A 25,442-nucleotide genomic window follows, 5' to 3' on the forward strand; every position below is an offset into this window, starting at 1 on the left:
TAAAATGTGGTGCCCAAAACTGAACACAAAACTCCAGGTGAGGTCTTACCAGAGCAGAGTAAAGTGATACCGTCACATCACATGATCTGGACACTATACTTCTGTTGATACAGCCCAAAATTGCATTTGCCTTTTTAGCCACCACATCACACTGTTGACTCATGTTCAGCGTATGATCCACTAAGACCTCTAGATCCTTTTCGTACATACTGCTGCTAAGACAAGTCTCCCCCATCCTATAACCACGCATTGGATTTTTCCTACCTAAATGCAGAACTTTACATTTATTCCCGTTAAAATTCATTTTATTGATTTTAGCCCAGTTTTCCAGTCTGTCACGGTTTCTGTATCCTGTATCTGTCATCTTTTTTTTAAAACAATTTTATTGATAACATATGGTTACAATGTCTAATTATATCCTTACTATCTCTAATCCATATGATATTTTCAATCCTCCCTCCCTCCGTTACTAGACTCCCGCCGAGGTTGTATACTTAAGTTCAATTATAAAGGTACCCTTAACCAATCAAAGTGCAATGTCTTTCTTTTCTCACATTCATATTAAAAAATTGTCCAATGTCTTTTTACATTCCACTCTTGCTCTATATATCTTCTAAATTTATTCCACTCCTTTTTAAACACGTCCAAATCATAGTCTCTTAAAGTTCTTGTTAATTTGTCCATCTCACTCCACGATAAAACTTTCACGATCCAGTCCCATTTCTCTGGTATTTTTTCGTGCTTCCACAACTGCGCATACAATGTCCTAGCAGCTGAGAGCAAATGCCAAATTAAGGTCCTATCTTCTTTTGGAAATTTTTCCATTTGTAATCCTAGCAGAAAAGTCTCTGCAACTTTCTTGAAGTCATATCCCAAAATTTTAGAAATTTCTTGTATCATCTGCCAAAACTTCTTCGCTTTTTCACAAGTCCACCACATATGAAAAAAAGAACCCTCGTGATTTTTACATTTCCAACATCTATCCGACATCTTTTTACTCATCTTTGCCAGTTTTTTCGGAGTCATATACCACCTATACATCATCTTAAAACAGTTCTCTTTAATATTCTGACATGTTGATATCTTCATCGAGTTCTTCCAAAGATACTCCCATGTATCCATTTGTATTTCTCTATTCACATTAATTGCCCATTTAATCATTTGAGATTTTACTACTTCTTCTTTTGTAGACCATTTCAATAGTAATTTGTATACTTTCGATATTAATTTTTCGTTATCTCCAAGCAGAACCCTTTCCAGTTCTGTTTGCTCACGTCTAATTCTAGTTTTAATATCGTTTTCCATCAAGCTTTTTATTTGGTGCATTTGAAACCAGTCATACTTGTTGTTTAACTCTTCTGCAGACTTTAATTCAACTTTGTCACCTTGAATTTTTAGCAGTTGATTATATGACATCGCTCTTTCTTCATCAGATTCAGCTGTCATTTTTATTACTTCTGCTGGCACTATCTAGAGCGGCTTTTTCTCATCACCATATTTCTTATATTTTATCCAAGTGTTTAGTAAGCTATTTCTAATATAGTGGTGAGAGAAGAGACCGTCCATTTTATTTTTCCCATAGTTCAGATAAGCGTGCCAGCCGAATTTATTCCCATGAGCTTCTAACCATAGAAGCTTTTTATCTAACAGCATTATCCAATCTTTAATCCATGTCAAGCAAACGGCATCATGATACAGTCTTAAGTCCGGAAGCTGAAAGCCTCCTCTCTCCTTAGCATCTGTTAAGATTTTCATCTTAATCTTTGGTTTCTTCCCGGCCCATACAAAGTCCGAAATCTTCTTTTGCCATTTGTTAAATTGTTTGCTATCTTTGACAATTGGAATAGTTTGGAACAAATACATTATTCTTGGCAAAATATTCATCTTAATTGCAGCAATCCTGCCCAGCAAGGACAAGTTAGGACTGTTCCATTTCATCAAATCTTTGTCCATCTTACACCATAGCTTTTCCTAGTTATTTTTAAACAAGTCAATGTTCTTCATAGTTATTTCTAAGCCCAGATATTTAACTTTACAGGTAATGTATCTGTCTTCTGTGTTTGCAACCCCTCCCAATTTAGTATCACCTGCAGATTTAATAAGCATTCCCTCTATTCCTTCATCCAAATCACTGATAAAGATGTTGAACAAAACCGGTCCCAGGACAGATCCTTGAGGCACTCCACTTGTCACTCCTCTCCAAGAGGATGAGGAACCATTCACAAGCACTCTTTGGGTGCAATCTGTCAACCAGTTACAGATCCACCCAACGGTAACAGGATCCAAACCACATTTTACCAACTTGTCAACAAGGATAGTATGTGGAACCTTATCAAAAGCCTTACTGAAATCAAGATAAATGGTGTCTACAGCATTTCCCTTATCCAGCAAGGTAGTCACTTTCTCAAAAAAAGAGATCAGGTTAGTCTGACATGACTTGTTCTTGAGAAAATCATGCTGGCTCTTAGTAATCACATCCATTCTTTCTAAATGTTCTAGGACCGACTGTTTGATGATTTGTTCTAGAACTTTTCCAGGTATAGACGTCAAGATGATGGGTCAGTAGTTACCCAGATCGTCTTTTTTCCCCTTCTTGAAGATGGGGACAACATTCGCCCACCTCCAATCTTCTGGCACCTTGGAACATTTCAGCAGTGCTTTTCCTTGGGACATTTCAGCAGTGCTGCCAAGTCTCTAGCCTATTCTCTCTCACTCTCTGAGCTGGTTCTAGTGACCCTCTGTGCATGCTCAAGTGTTGTCTGCCTGGGACGGTTCTTTGAACACTTGTAAGCTAAATGCCCTTTCAGCCCACAGAGAAAGCATTGTCTATCCTTCCAGCTTGCACCTTTATTCCCTTCTATGATTTTGTCCTCTTTGTAATTTCAATTCTCTCACACATTCCTTCTCTTTCTTCCTCTTGTCCTCTCTTTGATTTAAAAGCTGGTTTATGAGGAAGGCCATTCTTTACATGGTGGTCCCAAGAACCTCTTGTGCCAGACAGACACTTCCTATGAATTTCCAGTTCCCCATCTGCTAACTGGGTAGGCTTTCACCCCAGATAAGGAATTGCGATTGAGGAGGGTTTGTTCCTTTATAAATTCTTCCCCAGAAATAGGCACCTAGGCACACTGAAAGTTGAAACAAACACCAATTTGTTAAAATGGGTTGGAAAATTATATTTACACATGAGGTTTGGTTAGATTTGATAGAGGTTCAAAGATGCATCCCAAAACTGTAAAAAACCAAAAACCTATAGATATTTTAGAGAGTATGTTTTCTGGATTGACTTTGGCTTGCTCCTGTTACAGATGTTTCAGAGTTTATAGAGAGATGTAGATATTACTAGAGCTCCTTATACTTCAACTGTTTTTCACATCAGGAGATTTCTTTCCCTCCTTAAATATATGTAATGTTTTGGTGCTTCTTTGCCAGAATCCTGGTCACCATCCCCAAGTCTGTCATTTGCAGAAGTCACCACACCCTCCTCTGCTACAGACGGGGTGCCTAACAGACCCTTTTTCTGCAGAGTCCCTCCCTAGTGGGAGTTTTTCTGTCCACTCGGCTCCCCAGCTCCCACGCCAACTCTTTTTCTCCAACTGGCTCACTGATTCCTAAACACTTAAATACTTATTAACTACCCCGTGTTCCATTTCACAGTCAGCTGCCTTCACCCAATCCGAATGAGCTCTATGAACTGACAATCCTTTTTCCAGTCAGCTCACCCTTTCTCAGACAGCACTGCTTAAAAGCCTGCCATTGCTTGCAGTCTGTCATATCTCTATTAAGTGTTAACTGATCAGCCTGTCCTGCTGCCTGGTTGACATTTTCTGGAAGCTTCTCTTTCACCAGAAGCCTGATTTCTGAGGGAAGCCAAATAAAAATTGATCTAAAACCATTAGATTCCCTATTCCCTCTTTAGAGGCAGCTTTGGCAGATGAAATCTGCTTATCAAAACAGTCAGTCAGTTTGGCACTTAAAATCTTAAATTACTTCTCTTTCTGAGGCAATAAGCTAAATTACTTTCTGAAGTAATCAGGACCGAATCTGAATCTGTCATAAACTACCTCTTTGTATTCAGCATAGACAAGTTTATCTGAGGGAAATGTAGACTGGGTAAATTCTTCATATACTGTGTGTCTGGTATTGCCCAGTTCTGAGCAGACCTTTCAAAAGTTGACAGGGAGATTTGTGGGTCTTCTCCTGACACTTAAACCATAACATCTTGTGGGGTAACTTGAAGAAAATAATTTCTGAGTACAGAATTTTCCCTCCTTTTTATCCCCATTCTTAAGTCTTTCTAATTGTAATCTGTCTGCTTCCAAAGTGGTTTGTCCTTCCATCTCTTGAGATCCATTTATCTAGTTGAGCTCTGCTTCTTCAACTTTTCTCTCAGAAACTCTAAATACTCTGGACAGGGTTTATCCATCCCCACAGTGTGTCTCTCAGCTGCGGTTCTCCTAGGCTGCATAATTCTCAGTTCCCCTACACTTTTCCCCTCATGAGGTAAATTTCATTCTTCTGAATCAGAGCCTCCTTCTTCATTCTTAGACACTCTGCCATGTTTCTCTCTTTTAATTGTATTTCCTTTCACAATCTACTAAACCTTTCAAGATTCTGGTCTGTCTTCTAAAGTATTAGTTTCTTTGTGTCTTTTCTATGTAACAATTCTATTTCTCTCACAGAATCCAATTGTACATTAAATCTCCTCAGCCATCCATCCCCTCAGAAGGCCTTTCTCTTAGAGCAGGGGGTCCTCAACCTTTTTAAATAGGGGGCCAGTTTCACTGTCCCTCAGACTGTTGGAGGGCCGGACTGCCGTTACTGTACAAGGCCGTGGGCCGTCAGTTCTCCGTCTTCTGCATCTCTCTCCCTTCCCACACCACACACCCTGGCCTGGGAACTCACCTCACCTCGGTATCACCTCACACTCTGTCTCCGCCGCCTCAGCCCAGTGCCGGAAGTGTGCGTTGCTAACGCGAGTTTAGGTCGAACGTCACTTCCGGTCTGATTTTGCCATAACCCGGCGGGCCGCATAAACGTCCTCAGCGGGCCGCAGGTTGAGGACCCCTGTCTTAGAGCTTTCTTTCCTCCTCAGGTATCCTGTTCCCTTCCCTTTGGGACAAGTCCTGCACCTCAGATTGTTTTATTCCACTTATAATAATTTCCCCTTCCTCGGGATGTTGTATCCCACTGCTAAGCCACCACGTGCCACATCATCCTCTTAGAGTATGCAATGCTGCTACTTTATTCCAAACACTTTAACATTCCCCCACGCGCACACACTGAATTGTGCCCAAGCTCTTGATTCAAACAATTTTATTAGTAACATATGGTAATAAATTTCAATTTCTTCATTAATAATTACTTTTTTATCTATCCCATATATTACTTTCTACCCACCCCTCCCCCCGTTACTTGACCCCCGCCGGTGTTATATACTTAAAATCTTAATATTAAAGGTGCCCAAGCTCTTCTAAGACTTCTTCGTTGGACTCTGCGGCCCTGAGGAGACTCAGATGTTATACTAAAATATGGATCTAGGTTTTAATAAAACAATGCAAAACTTTTATTTGTATGTGAAGTGGATTTGGTTTCTGGATGTAGAGCTACTTATAATTTCTGTGGAAATTAATGACCGCTAGCTGAGGGGTCCCACTCCTTCACTTCACTCCACTCCTCTCAATCCCTCCTCTACACAATGCCCTTTGGCTCGTCTTCCTTTTGTTTTTGCTTCCTTCAAGCTTTCCCTCTTGGACTCAAGTGTCTGTCAGTTTCTTCCTCTCAGACTCTTAGCGTATGTGGGCAGTCTGAGGGCGGACTCTCTTTTGCCTCTGAAATGTCCTCTTAGCGGCTTTAGAAACTTCCTGTGCCTTTCGCAGCAGCACTCATAAGCGTTTCTACCCAGAAGGCTGATGTGGATTCAGACTCGACCCAGGCAGCTGCTGCTTGGCCAGGGGCACTCCACGCCCTCTGTTGCTGCTGCCAGCTGACTTCTCCGCCCACACTCACACCAGCCAATCCCCTCACTCCCTCATCCCCCTCGCCCTCTCCTCTATGCCCAAGCGTTGCCCTCCTGCCTTCTTCAGGCTGGAGGTTTTGCTTGCCACCCTCAGGCTAGCAGCCTTCCTGTCCATCCTCAGGGGTGATCTGTTGGCATTAGATTAACCCCAACAGCAGAATGGCTCCATTTTGGAAATATTATTCTCCCAAATGGAAGGCGTATGCACACGTAGGGAAGCTTATTGCCCAGAAGTGAACTTTGTGGGCCTTAAAGGTGCCCCTGGGCTCCACCTATGTTCTGTTGCTTCAGGCCTCCCCACCTGCCTTTTGCTGTCTGTCAGCAAGGTTCCTCAGGGACTCCCCATGTTTTGACACACTTGCTCCAAAGCGATGGGGAGCATTTGCCTGAATCAAGACCATCCTTGGAGAAAGGGGGATCACAACAGCAGATATTTCTTCACCCAAAGGGTGATTAACACGAATTCACTGCCACAGGAGGTGGTGGTGGCTACAAGCATAGCCAGCTTCAAGAGGGGATTGGATAAAAATATGGAGCAGAGGTCCATCAGTTGCTGTTAGCCACAGTATGTGTGTGTGTGTGTATACACACACACATATTGGCCACTGTGTGACACAGAGTATTGGACTGGATGGACCACTGGCCTGATCCAACATGGCTTCTCTTATGTGACCCAGAGTGTTGGACTGGATGGGCCACTGGCCAGATCCAAAATGGCTTCTTATGTTCTTATGTGACACAGTGTTGGACTGGATGGGCCACTGGCCTGATCCAACAGGGCTTCTCTTATGTTCTTCTGTGACACAGAGTGTTGGACTGAATGGGCCACTGGCCTGATCCAACATGGCTTCTCTTATGTTCTTATGTGACCCAGAGTGTTGGACTGAATGGGCCACTGGCCTGATCCAACATGGCTTCTCTTATGTTCTTATGTGACACAGAGTATTGGACTGGATGGACCACTGGCCTGATCCAACATGGCTTCTCTTATGTGACCCAGAGTGTTGGACTGGATGGGCCACTGGCCTGATCCAACATGGCTTCTCTTCTGTTCTTATGTGACACAGAGTGTTGGACTGGATGGGCCATTGGCCTGATCCAACATGGCTTCTCTTATGTTCTTATGTGCCACAGAGTGTTGGACTGGATGGGCCACTGGCCTGATCCAACATGGCTTCTCTTATGTTCTTATGTGACCCAGAGTGTTGGACTGGATGGGCCACTGGCCAGATCCAACATGGCTTCTCTTATGTTCTTATGTGACCCAGAGTGTTGGACTGGATGGGCCACTGGCCAGATCCAACATGGCTTCTCTTATGTTCTTATGTGACCCAGAGTGTTGGACTGGATGGGCCACTGGCCTGATCCAACATGGCTTCTCTTATGTTCTTATGTGACACAGAGTGTTGGACTGGATGGGCTACTGGCCTGATCCAACAGGGCTTCTCTTATGTTCTTCTGTGACACAGAGTGTTGGACTGAATGGGCCACTGGCCTGATCCAACATGGCTTCTCTTATGTGACCCAGAGTGTTGGACTGAATGGGCCACTGGCCTGATCCAACATGGCTTCTCTTATGTTCTTATGTGACACAGAGTATTGGACTGGATGGACCACTGGCCTGATCCAACATGGCTTCTCTTATGTTCTTATGTGACACAGAGTGTTGGACTGGAGGGGCCACTGGCCTGATCCAACATGGCTTCTCTTATGTGACCCAGAGTGTTGGACTGGATGGGCCACTGGCCTGATCCAACATGGCTTCTCTTCTGTTCTTATGTGACACAGAGTATTGGACTGGATGGACCACTGGCCTGATCCAACATGGCTTCTCTTATGTGACCCAGAGTGTTGGACTGGATGGGCCACTGGCCTGATCCAACATGGCTTCTCTTATGTTCTTATGTGACACAGAGTGTTGGACTGGATGGGCCATTGGCCTGATCCAACATGGCTTCTCTTATGTTCTTATGTGTGGACTTAGTTCCAGACACAGGCGTGGGGGGGGGGGGGGCTCTGGTATCCCACTGGCAAAGAGGACTGGAGAAGTTCCCCCTCCCACACTTTTCCTTGAATGAAGGAGTTGACCAGCCTTTCCCTGCTGGACCTTTGGGAGGCTTCTACTCCTTCCTGTTTGGGCCTCAACGCTGTCCTCCTCCTCTCTGCAGGCTAGTCCTCAGCCTCCCAGGCTGACTAGGGGGTAGAAGAAGGGCCTGCGTCCCCCGCCCCACCCCACCCCCCGCACACCCACATGCAGAGCTCCTGGGTCAGAGCCACTGAGGGGCTTTCTGCAATGAGACGGCCAGAGGAAGACTCCAGTGGCCCAGGAGATCTAAGATGGAGGGAGCTGGGATGACAGCCAGAAATATGGCACGGAAGACCCCCTGCAGCCTAGGAGCCCTGCAGACAAAGACCCTGCTCGGCCCCACCCATTGCTCTTTCCCCAGAACTCCCCAGGCCAGGAAGGTGCCCTCCATGGAGCACAGTTGCCAGGCAGAAATCCTGTGACCTTGAAAGCAGCCTGGTGCAGCAGGAAACATGCTGGGCCTAGGATCAGGGGGCTCCTCGGGGGACTCCATGGACCGGCTGCTTTCTCTCAGCCCAGCCCACCTTGCAGGGCTTGTCGTGAGCAGGGCAGTGCTGGGACCAGCGACACATCCAGCCGTGTGCTTCTTGCAGAAGGGGCCACAGGACTGATTGTGCCTCCAGCCAGCTGGCCCCCTGGCCTTGGCCCTTGGAGAGGGACCCCCTCCCTCTGGCCTGCTGGGAGTGGAGGGGCCCCTGATTCGTGCAGGGCTCTCTCTGCCACCATCTGACCTGTGGTGGGCAAGAGGCCCTCAGGGAAAGGGAGCCCCATGGTGAGGCAGGGGGAAGAAAACGCTCCAGATGAGCAACGGGGGGGGGGGGGCGGCAGCTTCCTCCATCATCTCTTCATTGCTGTGTGGTCCAGACCCCACGGTGGGCTTTGCAGGATGAAGGTCAAAGCAGGGGAAGAATGAAACAACCCTGAGGCCAAATTGCAGACCTCTGCTGGCTGTGCACCCAGGGGCTTCTCTCCCTTTCCTTAGGGAAGGGTGCTCACCCTGCACCCTGTGGGGACCCCTGTGCTTTCGAGGAAAAGAGGGTCTGGTTTCCAAGGGTGTGAGGGATTCCTACCCCTGCATGACGGCAGGCCCAGCTTCCTCACAGTGGGCTGCTGGACAGACTCTCGGGGGTTCCTTGGAAGGAGGGCAGGGTAAAAATGCAACCCAGCGGAAAGAGTCCTTCCTTACACAAGGCCACCCCACACCCTCCCGCTCACCTGGTCCCTCCCTAGTGGAGAAGGGTGTCTTGAAAAGCGACCTGGCAGAGTTTGCTGCTTCCCGGGCCGCACTGATACCAGCTAAGAAACAAGCCCACCGCTGGTTTGTAAAACTTTTTATTAAAAGAGTGGTCTCCCACTGTAGTAAAGCTTTGGCACTTAACAGTATAAAAATAATTACTGATCATAATTACACCAAATTCCTCTGTCAATTGTGTTCTACGTGTCTCCAATATATCTTCCCCACAGAAACACACTTGGGGAAAAGGGGGGGAGAGATCAATTTGATAAATAACAGCACAAAATGCTAACCGAGCGCCGGGGGGGGGGGGGGAGAGGAGGAGGAGGCAGCTGGGACCAGCTTTCGGGGGCAAAGGGAGGGGGCCGGAGAGCTGCAGGGAGGGGGAACTAAAATTTGGCTTTCCATTCATTCCTTTCTAGGGCAGGGAGCTCCCCCGATCCCTTACGGCTCTCCCACGTAATTACCCTGGGGGGGTGGAGAGAGCAGAAATACTGACTGGTACTGAAACTGAGTAGGAAGAGAAGCCAACAGACAGGGTCCATTTGGGGGAGGAAGTCCGAGATGCCCCGCCATGAAGAAGCCGTGCACTGAGCCAAGCGAGGAGGCAGGGCCCCCGGGCAGCCCCCAGAAGGCTGGCCAGCTTTTCCCTCAATTTTACTGGCGGGGCTCTCGGCAAGCAGCTCTGCCTGGGCCTTGTGACAGTCTGTCGTTGCGCGTTAATCTCCACGTCGGTTTTGTGCGTCTGACTGTAGATGGAGAGGGTAGAAGCACTCGATGGGACAGTGCACGTTCTGTGGGGAGAGAGAGACGAAGAGGCAGTAGTGCTCCCAGAGGCACTCTGCGCTGGCCCCGCTTGACCACTCCCTCCTCCAGAGCCTCAGCCCTCACCTGCTCCTCCCTCCCACCTGTGGGTCCCTGAGGGGCCTTCGGGTGCCCCTTCCTCATCGGACCTGATCCATGCCACGGGGGGGGGGGGGCAGGGGGAGCTGCCTAAGCCTGCTAGGAGCAAAGTTTTTCACTCAGGTAGCCAGTAAGGGAAAGAAGCCCTTGTGGATGTTATCAGCCCATTGTGGCTAGGTCTATCTAAGGGACTTCCGAGGAAGATGGAGAACTGTACCTCTCTGAAACCATTAGGCTTATGAGCTGTACTGAAACTGTTAGCCTGTTAAACATAAATGCAGTTTATTTGGAAGTATAAGTGAAAGCAACCATTTTGTTTAGAGTAAGGATCCCTTTTGACATCACAGCTACTCCCACAAACTGATCTTTCAGTCATCTGACCAAATATAACCAAGCCCTCTCGTTCTATGTGTCCAACTAAGAAGTGTTAGGCAAGAGTAAGGAAGGCAAGGAGGCAGCACAACACATGTCACCTCAGCACATTCCAGAGAGGTGCCATGACAAGGGTTACCTACAATGAGTCTCAGAAAGGAACAAAACGGTACAACCACAAGGTGGCCCAGCGTCACACTTGGGCTGAGAGAGCAGAGACTGTCAGGGGGTCTCAATGGCCTCTTTCTCGGGACTCCCCCCCAAACTCTGCATCCAGATCAGGCTGAGAATTCAGTGCCACCCAGAGCAGAACAGAGCAAACGGCCCTGGTCCTTTAGGAATGCCTGATCCATGAAATTCTTCTGAACAGACTGAAGGAGTCCCCATTCTTACCTCATTGGACCTGGCATCTCATTATGTTACCAACTTGGACCTTGTTGAACAGATCTCTCTTCTCAGAGCCGCCCTCATTATGACAGAACTATAGAGCTGGAAGGGCCACAAAGGCCACCTAGTCCAAGCCCCTGCTCAAGGCAAGATCAGCCTAGAGCATCCCTGATAAGGGTTTGTCCAGACTGCTAGTGAGGTCGGGGGGGGGGGCGGCTCACCACCTTCCTAGGAAGCCAACTGCTGAACAACCCTAACTGTGAAATTTTGCTTCCTAATGTCCAGCATTCTTGTCTTCTCCTGCTCCACCCTTCCAAGAGGGCCCAGGCAATGTAGATCTTAACGGCTGCACATATAGTCTACTTGCAAAGTTAAAATTCCCAGAGGCCACTGCAGGAAAGCTGTATCAGTCTGGCTTATAACCATTTCAGACTGGCATGTAAACGTCATGTTTTGAGACACTGTCCTGGCAACGTGAATGAGGGAGAGGTTGGAAGCCCCTGATGCTCCAGCCAAGCTGCTATGGACCCTGAAAGAGCCTTGTGTTTCCCAAGTGTGAGAGCAGGAAGTGGGGTGGCAGGGTGGGGGGGAGGACTTACAGTCGTCGTGGTCTGATGTTGTCTCTGGGAGTACTGGGAATAGGTGTGGCCCGGAGAACTTTCTGGAGAACTTGGAGCCCCTGGTCTGCGACAGTTGTCACACCGCCAGCCCTGAGGAAGCAAGCGGCCCACAAGTTACCCCCAAAAAGCAGGTGCTGCTCTACCCATGAACACAACAGGTCAATACGCTTATCCCAATCGCCTTGTAAGACACGCTGGAAAAGGATGTCCAGGAATGACTCTTCTTAGCCCTGGGGGGCAGAATGTGCCAGGAAGGAGGAGGAGAGTGGATTTGTGCCCCACCCTTTGCTCAGAGGGGCTTATAATCTTCCCTTCCTCTCCCCACAACAGACACCCTGTGGGGCAGGTGGAGCTGAGAGAGCTCTCCCTGAACTGCTCTTGAGAAAGTAGCTCTTACAAGAACTGTGACTGGCCCAAGGTCACGCAGCAGGCTGCATGTGAAGCAGTGGGGAATCACACCTGGTTCTCCCAGATTAGAGTCCACACACTTCCCCACTACACCAAACTGAGGGGGAGGCTGGTCCACAGGCCCAGAGGTCTGTCTGTGCTTACATCCTTCTTGCCCTTTGTTATGTTTCTTCATTCAGACTTTGGCTTGGTCAATTTCCTGCTGAGCCCAACAGAAGGGAAGAGGCTTAACTGATCCACCCCGCCCTGGTGACCCAGACTAGATCTTAGAAGCCACATGGGGTGGCCCTGCTCAGTCCGTGGATGGAAAGGGAACTCCAGGGTGGCTGGGACTTCATGACAACTTAAAACAACAACGGTGTTCAGGATTGCAAACGTGGTGTGCAGAGGTGCTGAAAGCAATTCAAGAGTCAGGACATCGGAAATATTTGCCCAGTCTGCCCATAAAGGAGACTTTCCGGGACAACAGAGGAGTGAATCGCTTGTCATGTTGAGTTGTTCAAAGGGGGGGGGGCCTCTCAGGACACGCCAGATGGCCTTTGTTTCTGTAGGCAGGGCCAGCACGGGGGCAGGGGGGCTTGGGAGAGAGCCCTGCCGGCCTCTTCGGATTATGGCATCATCCTTGTCAGTTGCCTTGGAGACAAACATGCTTCAAACATGACCGACTGGATGAACGTCCCAAACCTTCTCCCCCCTCCCTCTCAAAGGCTGTGCCCCCCCACCCCCCAGACCCACCTGCTGCCCTCCGTAGCAAGTGCAGGAGCAGATGGCCCCCAGGTACTCCTTCTGCCACTGCTCCCCCACGTGGTACATCTTGCCGTCATCGTAGCAAGTGGCCTCATCTGCAAGAAACAGTCAGGAAAGGACAAATGCCATTAAGAACATGTCAGGCAGCAACAGGGAGCAATCACCCCAAAAGAAAAAGTGTCACCCTGGAAGCAGGAATGTGTGAATTCCACCCCCCCACGCCACCCCCTGCACCAGCAAGAGGCCTGGTGAGAGCCCAGAAGGGACAGGGCATGAGAACATAAGAGAAGCCATGTTGGATCAGGCCAATGGCCCATCCAGTCCAACACTCTGTCACACAGTGGCTTTTGAAGCTGTCTATGCTTGTAGCTGCCACCACCTCCTGTGGCAGTGAATTCCACATGTTAATCACCCTTTGGGTGAAGAAGTACTTCCTTTTATCCATTTTAACCCGACTGCTCAGCAATTTCATTGAATGCCCATGAGTTCTTGTATTGTGAGAAAGGGAGAAAAGGACTTGTTTCTCTACTTTCTCCATCCCTTGAATTATCTTGTAAACTTCTATCATGTCACCCCGCAGTCGATGTTTCTGCAAGCTAAAGAGCCCCAAGCATTTTAAGCTTTCTTCATAGGGAAAGTGTTCCAACCCTTTAATCATTCTAGTTGCCCTTTTCTGGACTTTTTCCAATGCTATAATATCCTTTTTGAGGTGCGGCGACCAGAACTGCACACAGTACTCCAAATGAGACCACACCATCGATTTATACAGGGGCATTATGATACTGGCTGATTTGTTTTCAATCCCCTTCCTAATAATTCCCAGCATGGCGTTGGCCTTTTTTATTGCAATCACACACTGTCTTGACATTTTCAGTGAGTTAATCTACCACGACCCCAAGATCTCTCTCTTGGTCAGTCTCTGCAAGTTCACACCCCATCAACTTGTATTTGTAGCTGGGATTCTTGGCCCCAATGTGCATTACTTTGCACTTGGCCACATTGAACGTCATCTGCCACGCTGACGCCCACTCACCCAGCCTCAACAGATCCCTTTGGAGTTCCTCACAATCCTCTCTGGTTCTCACCACCTTGAACCATTCTGCAAACTTGGCCACTTCACTGCTCACTCCCATCTCCAAATCATTTATGAACAAATTAAAAAGCATGGGACCCAGTACCGAGCCCTGCGGCACCCCACTGCTTACCATCCTCCACTGCGAAGACTGCCCATTTATACTCACTCTCTGCTTCCTATTAATTAGTCAGTTTTTGATCCACAAGAGGACCTGTCCTTTTACTCCATGGCTCTCGAGCTTTCTAAGAAGCCTTTGATGAGGAACTTTATCAAAAGCTTTCTGGAAGTCAAGGTAAATAACATCTATTGGGTCTCCTTTGTCCACATGTTTGTTCACCCCCTCAAAGAAATGCAACAGGTTAGTGAGGCAAGATCTTCCCTTACAGAACCCATGCTGAGTCTTCCTCAATAACTCGTGTTCATCAATGTGCCTATTCATTCTGTCCTTGATAATGGTTTCTACCAACTTTCCCGGTATTGAAGTCAGACTGACTGGCCTGTAATTTCCCGGATCTCCTCTGGAACCCTTTTTAGATGGGGGTGACATTTGCTACCTTCCAGTCCTCAGGAACGAAGGCAGATTTCAATGAAAGATTACATATTTTTGTCAGGAGATCCACAAGTTCAACTTTGAGTTCTTTCAGAACTCTTGGATGTATGCCATCCGGACCTGGTGACTTATTAGTTTTTAATTCGTCTATCAGTCATAGGACCTCCTCTCTTGTCACCTCAATCTGACTCAGGTCTTTCAACACCCCTTCCAAAATTAGTGGTTCTGGAGTGGGCAAACACTTCTCATCTTCCACAGTGAAGACGAAAGCAAAAAATGCATTCAGCTTCTCAGCCATTTCCCTATCCTCCTTCAGTAATCCTTTTACCCCTTGGTCATCCAAGGGCCCCACTGGTTGGTTTCCTGCTTCTAATATATTTGAAGAAATTTTTATTGTTGGTCTTTGTTTTTTGCAATATGCTCTTCATAGTCCCTTTTTGCCTGCCTGATCACAGTCTTGCATTTGATTTGCCACAGCCTGTGTTCCCTTTTATTAATCTCACTTGGACTAGCTTTCCACCGCTTAAAGGAGTCCTTCTTACCTTTTACAGCTTCCATTACTTTGTTAACCACGCAGGGCAGCTGGACTCAGAGCTGGAAGGCCGAGATGCCAGCCCCACCCTGCCCCAGAAGCTGGTTGGATGACCAGGTTGTCCTTATGGGTGAATGCAGCTATCTTGTCACCTGCCTTCCGGTTCACAAGGAAGGAGCAAAATTGCATTCCAAACAATCCACGAACACCCCCTTCCTTTCCGAAGGAAGAAACAAGAGAGACTGGTGAACTGAAAGGGTGGTGAAGGAGGGAAGGAGATACTTACGTGGCTCACACTTGAATTCTCCTTTCCCGTTCCCCAGGCAGGTGCAGCTCATCATCTGCCCATTCTCCCCCTGCCGGTCCCACTTCTCCCCAATCTTGTAGTTGACGCCGTTGTCATGGCACCACTCTGGAAGAGACAAAGCCAAGAAGGCAGCCCCATCACCTGCGGGAAGCTGCATCCATGGGATGGCGGGCACTGGGGGATTTCTGCACATGAGGCTGCTGCACAAAACAGCCTCTCAAGAATGAGGAAGTTAAAAGCTCTTCTCCAGATAGGTGTGTGAAGAAAAAGCCTTGGTTTACGCAGCCAGCTTACAGAAATGATGGTTCAGGCATCAGCGCTGGTCTGCCCGTGTCCACAAGGCACCCCAGGGTGCCTCAGCCACACCTGGTTGCCGAGGATCTCCTTGGAATTATGGTCTCCCTCCATCCCGTTCTGCCACTGTTTACAAGTTATTCCCTCCAGGAGGAGCCTGATCTGGGGCTAGGGGGAGGGTGGACTTTCCATGCCTCTCAGCTTGTGATTCGCCAGTGGGAGAATCGCAGGAAGAACAGAGCCCAGAAGGCAAAGGGAAGTCCAAGAGCACTAAAGGGTTCCTCAGCAGGCGCCAACAGATCCTGTGGCTCTTTCCCTCAACAGCTGTTGGCATCTCATGGGTGAAGAGACTCAGGCTGTAATCCAGGCACAGTGCATCAAATTGTATCCAGTCGTCTTCTTGTAATGCAGCTTTATTCGGGTTGGGTTTGGCCAAAGCGAAGCACTGAAAATGCTCAGAAACGTGGGCCTATGAGTGTGTTTCCTATAACTGCCCACTCATTCTGGGGTGCAAATAAAAGGTAGCCACCAAGTAATGAGCAGGGCAAAAGGGGTGTGTGTGTCTCTTTGACGGGTGAACAAAATGTGTGTCATGGACTGCCCCCCCCCCCACATCGCCCAGCTACTCACTGGAGGAGTCGCACCGGAAGTGCCCGCTGCCCAGGCCCAAGCACTGGCACCAGAGTTTGAACCCGGACTCCGACAGCCTCTCCCACTCCTCACCGACCGCGTAGAAGGAGCCGGTGTAGGTGTCATAGCAGGTGTCCTCCGAGGGCTGGTTCAACCCGTCAGTAACTGGGAAGCAGAGAGAGAATTAAAAGGCAAAAGAAGCTGCTTTCCTGTAACTGGTGATCTCTGAGTGGCCATCTGGGCATTCACACTCTTGGCATAGTGCGCCTATCGGCACTTAACAAGCCAAAGGATTTTCACGCCCAGACTCCAGTGAGCATGTGCAGAAACCCCACCATGCATGCTCAGTGGAGTGGGCGCCGACATCCCTCCAGTTCCTTCTGGCTTGTTAAGTACTGATCGAGGTTGGCGCAGCCGCACTATGCCAAGGGTGTGATGCACACAGACCACCAAGAAGATTGCCTGTTTCTCCTCTCAAGCAGGCTCCCTCCAGTGATGAAGCTTCCTCCTTATTCCCATCCAGAGCCTCGCCTGCTGCTGCTCCGGCAGATCTGCGCTCAGGTAGGCCTCTCCCTGGAGGCAGGCGCCTTCTCCCCCTCAGCTTTTGACCCCCAAAACATTATTGCTAGGATTGTTTTTTTAAAAAGGGAAGAGGAACCCCTGCAAAGTGCCAGGATGACTGGGATGAAACCCAGCTGCAGGGCGCATCCCAAGACTGAAGGAGCTGGCTTGGGAAAGGACCACCTCTTGCAGAAGGCAAAGGGCCCCTGCTGAAGGGAAGAACCCCACCCCAGAGCCCAGGGCTCAAGCTGTGGCCCGAGGCCACTGACGACCCAGGCAAGCTCCAGTTCTCTGCGGGGAGGCCTCCTTTATCCTGAGGGGAACAAGGAAGCCCCTTCTGCTGAACTCGGCACACCAGCTGAAACCCCTGCTTGCACCTGCATGGAAGTCCTGGGTGACTGGGAAGGTCAGGGGGCAAAGGCCACAAGGGCTGCCTCCAAAGCAAACCACCCGTCAGCAAGGGAACCTCTGTGCAACCAGAAACCACACGCTGCCATCCCTGCTGGCCCTTCCTCCTCACAACGAAGGATCCCCAACTGGGCAGGAGGGAGGCCTGGCGAGCTCCACGATGCTCAGCTATGGCAGCACAGAAGTGTTCTCTGCAGGGGGCACAGGCCCTCACATTTTGGAGAAAGGCTGCCTTTCAAGGAGGTGATCCACCAGGGCTCTGAACTGGCTCAGAATGTGGGAGAGAAGGAGATGTCCTGGGTAGAAGAGCATTCATGCATACTGCTCCCCCCCCCCAACATGCACACTAAAGGGACACCTCCACGAAAAGTAGACTTTAGCAGCTTTCCTTTGTCCTCTGAAGATACACTAACTGTGTTTAGGAATACGACGGGAAAAAGTTCTTTGGAGCTGAAAGATCTGCAGGTAAGTCAATCTCCGCTCCAGCCTTCAAGAGGAAGGGGGATTTTCTATGAATGTGCCAGCCCCAGCAAGTCTGTGGCCAAGTCTCCTGGCCTGAGCTTTGTGGCACTTGAGGCAAGGCCCAGGGCTGGGGCAGCAAGGCAGGCTCCTTCCCATCAATCAAAAGACGCCTCTTTGAAAAGGCCCCCTGACTGCAGGGCTGTCACTGGGAAGCAAGTTCCTGGAGATTTACCAGGTAACATCCCTTTGATCAACAGACAATGCTTTCTTTAATAGGGCAATAGCCCTAATAAGACCCTGGGATGATCCTGGGCCTAGTGAGGCCTACAAGCTCCAGAGAAGCCTGCCTAGGAGTTACTACAGAAAGCCTACCTTTCCCCAGGTCCCTTTAGTCCCTCTGATTGGGTGGCAAAGTTTTGGAGGGAAAAGTGGCCCAGAGAGGGGTGGGACCTGGGAAGAGAGCATAAAAGGGCAAAGCACAGCCAGGGTGTGGTCTCTCTGACAGGGAAGTTCTCCAGCTAGAGGGCTGAGCTGGAGGCAGGCTGTAGTCTAGAGAGCCTGCAGCTGGGGAGAGACCCCTCACCCAAAGGAGGTGGTGAGTTTTGGTATTTGTAGCAGGGACTGTCTAGTCAGTTGCATCAGGGCTTCTGTTTATTTGCACCAACTTTTACTGTTTTCATATTCAGTATAGCACTCCATGTTTATCACCCATTTATTGCTTTAGAGCACTAATAATAAACTTCTTTTTGTTGTTATAGTGCCTGGGTCCTCATGTCCACAGTTAAGAGGTATTTATCAATAAGGAAGATAGAGAGGTGGTTGGGTGCTGTGGGTCCTCCCATGCAGGCCCTGACCAGAGCGGAGGCACCAGCAGAAGGCCCTGCTGTGTGACAGACCCTTGCAAAAGAAACCTGTCACTCGACCCGGGAACTGACTGTTGCTTCGCTTCCTGAGGGGCAGCCTGGCTAGTCGGCTGCAGCAAAAGCAAACTTTGGGTGCCACAAGAGTCTCTCGTCTGTTTTCCCTTCAGCTCCAGATTCACAGCTCTTCTTGGCAAGCAGCTCTGAACCAGTTTGGGAAGGCAAAGTTCTTCCTCCCACTTTGGTCACCCTCCCAGCCAGAAGAGACCCCCCCCCATCCCCGAGTGCACGGCTGCAGGCCTTGGGGCAGGTTTGCTCGAGCCCTTCCTTGGCAGAACGAGAGCCCTCCTCCTCCTGGGAAGCCAGCCTGCTCATCCTGCCCTGTGATTGGCTGCCAACAAAAAGTCTGCCAAAGACCTCAGATGACCACGAGCCGGTCTGTGCGGATCTCCGGCCTTGGTCTTCCACTGGAACCACATGAAGGAGGGAGCTGGCAAAGACACCTTCCGATAAACACGCTGTGTATTTACAAAGTCCTTGCCCCCATGCCCAGTGATAGCAAGCTGAGTTTAACGCGCTTACTGGCATTGCCCACGGTGACCTTCTCCTCCAGGACCTTGTGCCGCCGGTGGTTCTTGACGGCCTCCACGATGATGTTGTAGGTGGCCCCCCGAGTCAGACCAGTGAGGGTTGCACTGGAGGAAGTGCCAGGGACTTTGAACTGCAGTTGGAGGAAATGCCGCACATCAGAATGCAGCCTTTTGCTTTAACCACAAAGAAAAGACCACTTCTGGAGCAGCTTCAGGGTCTTCAGAGCCTCTGGAGCAGGACGATGTTTTGCTCCCCCATTCAGCGCCCCACCACCAAGACTCCAGGGCTCCCCTCTAGCTAACCTTCTGCTGAGAGCTCTCTGGGGATGGACAGCCCAAGGCTGGGGCAGGGGCAGGGCGGGGGTTCCTGGCACCAGGGCTTAGCCTGACTCCTCTGCCTTCACCTCCTCTCATGCTCTCTCTCCTCTTTGCTCCTTCCCACAAAACCTTCTTCCCTTACTCCCCCCCCCTCCTGCTTTTCCATCCCTTACGCTTCCTGCTCATCTTCACCTGCTGCTAGCTGGGCTGGTCCACTTCCTGGTGCCTCCCACACCCCCCCCCCACCAGGAGGACTAGGGGCAGCCAAGGTCGTCGTAGCCCTGCTGTGTCATTCCCAACCGTCTCATGGAGATGGCCCCAACTCAGCTCCAGGCAAATGCAACCACTCACTCAGCATCTGCCTCTCCCTGCACAATGCAGGAGAATTTGGCTCCTTCCCCCCAGCTAAAGCTCCGTTTCGTGTCCTGGTTGCCTCCCACAGGGACAGCAGCAACCAGCTTCTCCTCTCCGGTCTGCACCAGGATCCTTCACCCTCTCCCAGCACTCGGGGAACAGGGGGCATCCCTCTCTTCCCAGGCCAAGAGCACACGCTGGCTGGTTCTCTAGCTTTAAACAGGTCAACTGCAAGATCGCTAAAGAAACCCTCCTCCATTTCCCCCCACAGCCTCACTCCTCTGCCTCTCAGGCACAAGGAGGAACGGGGCAGGGCCTGGAACACATCGGGCGGGGGGCGGGGGGGGGTTCCCAAGGGCCTTTTTAAACCAAATTTTTCTGATGGAAAAAGTAGGGAAACTTGGGGAGCACCAGCCCCCCCCCCCACAAAACACCTTACATTAAACTTTTTTCCCTCTTTTGGAATGAGTGAACTGTTTTTCAAGCCAAATTTTCCCTCACTCAAAATATATAGTATCCAAGTCTGAGAGGTTTTTTTTAAAAAAAAAAATTCTGATGGGAAAAACAGAAAATATGGAGGAGTATGAAAGAAATCCTATGAAATATATTTTTCTTTCTTCCAGAATGAAATGCTTTTTGAAGTCAAATTTTATTCATTCAAAATGTAGAGTGTGGAAGTCTGAAGACTGTTTCTCAGAAGAACTAAAATTTTGGGGAGAGCTAAGAAACTGCTATGAAACACGCACACACACACACACAGAACACAGGAAATGTGATAAGATGGCACCAGCTGCAGTAGTTTTAAGCTCCCCTCCCTTCATTATTGAGGATATCTGCAATTCTGCATCCAACTTAGGCCCTGACCCTTCTGCTCCCCCAGCTTGCCCGTCCTCCCCTGAGTGTGTCTCCCCCCAGTTTCTCACAGCTTCCAAGGAACCCCTTTGGTCTGTTTCCAAGACCTATCTCTGCAGCCACACCCAGGCCCTCCCTCCTCCTCCTCCACCCCCTGCCCATTGTCTCCTGTGGCCTCCAAGAAGGCATGCTGGGCAGAAACGCAGGGCTTCCCGAGAGCCAAGCCAGAAGGCCATACCTCTGAAGGCTCCTCTTCGGTCCCAAGAGGGTGGCAGGAGATGACATATTCGGAGCTCTCCCCCAGGGGGCTCCAAGCGATGGTTGTCTGAGAAAGAGCCTCCTGGAGCCGGGTGTAATTAGTCCTGGGCCCCAGGCTGTGCGGGTAAGAAGGCTCGTCCAGGTCTGGGATGCGGATGGGGTGCTGGCTCACCAGCCCCGGCTCTTCGTCCACCCTCGGCCTGGGCCGAGGCCTGATGGGCGTTGCCACGGTGGTCTTGGCAGGGGTCCGAGACCCGTACACTTCCACAAAGACCTGCTGGCCCTGGTTGCTCAGGATGGGCTGCTGGCCGGAAGTGCCTGGAAGTTGGATACCGTTGCCGTTGTCATAGGAGTCCGTGAGGTAAGGCGTGTTCTCTACAACAGAAGGGACGTCCAGGATCTCTGGTCCGCTCTGGCCAGGGTGTGGATGCATGACCAGGTGGGGGAGCACATCTAAGCCAAAGGAAGGTTAGAAGCCAATGAAGCCAAGCCCTCCAGCCGCTGCAAGCACTGCGTTCGTTAAGGGGCGCATGAGGCCTCTGCGCTGGGAAACACTGCGCCACGTTCAGACAAGGCAATGCTAGCAGCGTCCTCCATAGCCTTCAGGCAAGCGCTGGCACCCACAGAATCACCTTCCAAGGACACCCTCAAAGCTGCAAGGAAAGCCCTGATTGGCATTTTGGACATAATTAACAGCTTTAAGTCTACTGCTCAAGAGGAGGAGCACCGTGGGCCTATTATGAGATCAAGTAGCCTGGGATGGGAAGCCCTGGGCCCCTTTCTAACCTGAGGGTGGCCACACACTTAAGGGATGAAGGAAGCCAAGGGAAAGAGAGGTAAGAACTCGTCCATGAATGAGGGACTCTTCAATTACATTTTGTGAGGAAAAAATCTTCAGTTTTGTTGATAGTTGTACAGTTTAAAAAGAAACAGAAGTAGAAAAGAGCCAGAGTCCAGGGGCACCTTCGGCTAACAAAATTTGTGGCGAGAATGAGCTTTTGTGAGTCCCTGCACTCACTTCTTCAGAAACAGAAGAATTGGTGACAGAGAGGCCTCTATAGCAAACCAACCAGCTTCTGCGTTCCAGCTGGGTTTAAACCACCTACAGAAGCCTAAAACAAACAAGATCCGTTTTCATCGACTGAACTTCCTTCTATGAATCCATCAGAAATGAGAATTGATCCAAACCAAAGGAAGATCACACTGAAAACACTGGAGACTTTTCTGCGGCTGGATTGTTCCCTAATAATGATGATCATAAGGTGTTGTGTGTGGTGTAGCTGGGAATTCCTACGATTGGCTGCCTAAAGCACTACTTCTTTTTAGCATTATGCATCACTAAGTGGTGAGTTAAACTTTTTTTGGGGGGGAGGGGCCTGAGAGAGCTCTGAAAGAGCTGTGACAGACCCAAGGTCTCCCAGCTGGCTCCATGTGGAGGAGGAAGGTGGAATCAAACCTGGTTCTCCAGATTAGAGTCTGCTGCTCTTAATGACTACACTGCACCGGCTGACTGTTCCCTAGAATTTGGTGGATACAGTCTCACCACCAAACACAAGCTCGGAAGGGAAAGTATTCCATACAAGCCCATCAGACTGAACGAATGATTATTCTGCATAAATAATCACTGTTCAAGCGGCGAAGAGCAGCTAGACAATGCCTATAAAACACGCAGGCGGAGAGAATGCTGCATAGACCTCCTCCCACACCCACAGATGTCCAAACCGTGAAAGCATTAAGCGCTGCAAAACGGCGGCGGCATTAGTCCCCAGGCTCTCCCGGCTCAGCCAGATGAAGGTGGGGGTACCTGTTGTGGTCCTGCCGATCAAAGGTTCGCTCTTCTGATTGTTCTTCACGGCGATGATGTAGATGGTGTACTCTGTCCCAGGCTCCAGACCTGAGGAGGGTTAGAAGCAGCCTGTTTCTAAATGGCACCAAACTACACACAATTCAGGACCAGCTCAACAGCTGAAGATCAGGTTTGCAGAGGCCAGAATGGTTCATATTCTGGAACAACTCAGCTAGAACTTGGTCAGCCTGCCTGCCCGGCAGATCCCAGGATCCCATCAGCTTCCAGCACAACCAGGAGATGGATCCCAAGGTGCGGCTTAGTTGGATTCAGTGTGGCATCCAGAAGTCTAGTTTGTTCGTTCCCAAGAGATATTCGAGGTAACTCACCAATTCCAAGGGGCTGAAGGAGGAGGGGGAATCACAGGCCCCTCCCTCTCACGAGCCCTCAGAGTCTCCTCCACCCCCCCCCGCCCCCCCCGCGGATCTTCAAGAAGTCCCCAGCAGTGTCCTTGGCCAAAGCCCCTGTCCCTTCGCTGGAAGGACAGACCCACCTGTGATTGTGGCCTCCGTCGTGCCTGGCCGGGGGCGAGGGAGCAGCTCTCTGGGGTGCCCCCCGGGGGTCTCGTACTTGATGATGTATCCTGTGATCTTGGCCCGGGGGGGCTGCCACGTGAGCAGCAGGGAGTTGCTGGTGGTCGTCAGGAAGCGCAAGTTGGAGGCTGCATCAATGGCTGAGGAGAAACAAAACCACCTTCAACGCCTGCCTGCCAAGACGCCTGCTGTGTCTCCCCAGAGGGGAAACAGTTCAGCTGTGCTACAAATGATCTACAGAATCCAGGGAAAGGGAACCATCTCTTCTGTTAAGGTCATTACCAGTGGAAGCATCAACCACCGCCGGGGAACTGCGAGCGTTGTCGTTCAAGGAGTAGATGTAGATCTTGTAGTCGGTGCCTGGCTGCAAGCCTGCAAAGCGGAACGGAAGAGGCAGGCGCCTCAGGCCAGGGCAGCATCTGGCAGGTCCCCCTGCCCACAGAGAAGCTGTCCATGGGGAAATGTGGAGTGGTGCTTGCCCCCTGGGCATGACAAGAAGGCCACCGTGACCTGGAGCACCAGAGAGGAAGGAGCCACTCTCCCATGGGGGGGGGAGAGCAGGGGGGGCCCACGAGAGCTCGCGTGGTCAGAGCACGGGACCTGGACTGTGGACATCCCAGCTGCCTATGCCTTATGCACCTCACCGGGTGGAGAAGAGAATCAGATCTAATGGGGTGAAGGAAACAGGCAAGAAAGCCAGCAGGGCTGTGAGCCCAGGAGGAAAAAGCCCCCCCCCGCCCCCGCTGCACTTCTGCCATTCCAGCAGCCATGGGGTGGAGAGAGGGGAAGCCGCCCTCAGCCAAGTCCCCCGTTCAGGGTATGGCCTCCACAGCAACCCTCAAGCAAGCCTGAGCAAATCCAGAGCATCGGTTCCAAGTGCTTCTCCTGCAGCAGCTGCTTTTCTCGGAACCATCTCCACCCACCCCCCCGCTCCCAAAACGCCCTCCAGAGTAGTCCAGCTGAGGAGCCCCAGCCCCAGCCCCTGCAGAGCAGACGGGCTGCTTCTTTGTGCCCCTCCGGCATCTTCCCTGCAGCACAGCGCTTCCTGAGCAGTGGGCACGTACCAGTGATGGTGTAGCTTCTAACGTCGGGGCTGATGGTCCTCTGCACGGGGTTCTGGCCGCTGGCAGGGATGGCATCGATCTGGAAGCCAGTGATGGTCTCGGTCTTGGTGCGCCACGTAATGGTGACTGTTCTCTCTGTGACGTCTGTCACACGTGGCCTGCGAGGAGGACTGATGTCTGCAAAGAAGAGGGCAGCGTTCAGCCACCGTCCCAAGAGGAAGGACTGCCCAAAAGGCCCCACGAAGAATTCTCCAGCTTCAGTCAGTCATTGCAGATACCCTAGCAGCTACACCCCCACAGCCTCCGTTCTCACAGTCCCCACTCAGGGGCTGCTCTCCTGACTCCAGCAGCATCCCCTCCCCGGTTGCCCCACCCCTGGCTCAGGGGACGACAGGGGATGGCTTACTCTCGAGGGTAGTGACGACACCCTGGACGGGTCTGCTGGTCAGAGAGTCTTTCAGAGCATAGACGTTAACCTCGTATTTGGTCCCCATCTGGAAGAAACAAAACCAGGCAGCATCCAGTTTACATCCCGCAGAAGGAGTCACAACCCACTCCAACATGATTGTTCACTGCTTGTGTTCTGGATAACGTTAACCCTATGAAGACTTTACTTCTCAGCAAAGACATCAGCAAGAGGAATTCTGGGAATACAGGAAGAAGGAAATGTCCTGATTTCCTGTTGTATTTTGAGCTGCAGTAATTTACAGGACAATTCAGTAACAAAAATAATCAAACTTACTACTCAAAATACAAATAAAACATTAAATCTACACAAAACTAAGCCTCTGAATCTTAAGAGCCAGAAGGCAACATCAGGGGAAGGCCTCAGCCATTCCATGATGTTGTTGGCCCCTGTGTGAGAGAGGAAGCTGGACTAGATGGACCCTCCCTGGTCTGATCCAGCAGGGCTCTTCTGATGGTCTTATTATCAGAGGAAGGCCTCAGCCTCTCTGCCCTGTTGTTGGCCCTCCAGAGGAACTGGCTGGTCACTGTGTGAGAAGACAGGAGGCTGGACTGGATGGACCCTCCCTGGTCTGACCCAGCAGGGCTCTTCTGATGTTCTTCCCAGTGGAAGGCCTCAGCCTCTCTGCCCTGCTGTTGGCCCTCCAGAGGAAATGGTTGGCCACTGTGTGAGACAGGAGGCTGGACTAGATGGAACCTCACTGGTC

At 50.4% G+C, this 25,442-nt stretch overlaps 1 protein-coding gene across 4 annotated transcripts in view; it reads right to left on the reverse strand.

The window, feature by feature from the left end:
* Positions 1 to 4,742: 4,742 nt before the first annotated feature.
* The window catches only part of FN1 (fibronectin 1), an 81,644-nt gene continuing 60,944 nt past the window's right edge, over positions 4,743 to 25,442 (reverse strand). For 3 of the 4 annotated variants that reach the window (XM_060257351.1, XM_060257350.1, XM_060257347.1), the window contains 12 exons: positions 24,677 to 24,764; positions 24,271 to 24,447; positions 23,489 to 23,578; positions 23,167 to 23,346; positions 22,632 to 22,721; positions 20,808 to 21,280; positions 19,038 to 19,176; positions 16,165 to 16,329; positions 15,220 to 15,345; positions 12,765 to 12,871; positions 11,601 to 11,711; positions 9,422 to 10,133 (listed from right to left, as the gene is read on the reverse strand). In XM_060257351.1, the coding sequence (XP_060113334.1) occupies positions 10,059 to 10,133; positions 11,601 to 11,711; positions 12,765 to 12,871; positions 15,220 to 15,345; positions 16,165 to 16,329; positions 19,038 to 19,176; positions 20,808 to 21,280; positions 22,632 to 22,721; positions 23,167 to 23,346; positions 23,489 to 23,578; positions 24,271 to 24,447; positions 24,677 to 24,764 (1,821 nt within the window). In that variant the 3' untranslated portion in view covers positions 9,422 to 10,058. Of the gene's footprint in view, positions 4,756 to 9,421; positions 10,134 to 11,600; positions 11,712 to 12,764; positions 12,872 to 15,219; positions 15,346 to 16,164; positions 16,330 to 19,037; positions 19,177 to 20,807; positions 21,281 to 22,631; positions 22,722 to 23,166; positions 23,347 to 23,488; positions 23,579 to 24,270; positions 24,448 to 24,676; positions 24,765 to 25,442 lie in introns of those variants that run through there. The other variant, XM_060257349.1, reaches the window with a different exon arrangement.

Source organism: Heteronotia binoei, chromosome 16 (genome assembly GCF_032191835.1).
Source record: "Heteronotia binoei isolate CCM8104 ecotype False Entrance Well chromosome 16, APGP_CSIRO_Hbin_v1, whole genome shotgun sequence".
Taxonomy (NCBI): domain Eukaryota; kingdom Metazoa; phylum Chordata; class Lepidosauria; order Squamata; family Gekkonidae; genus Heteronotia; species Heteronotia binoei.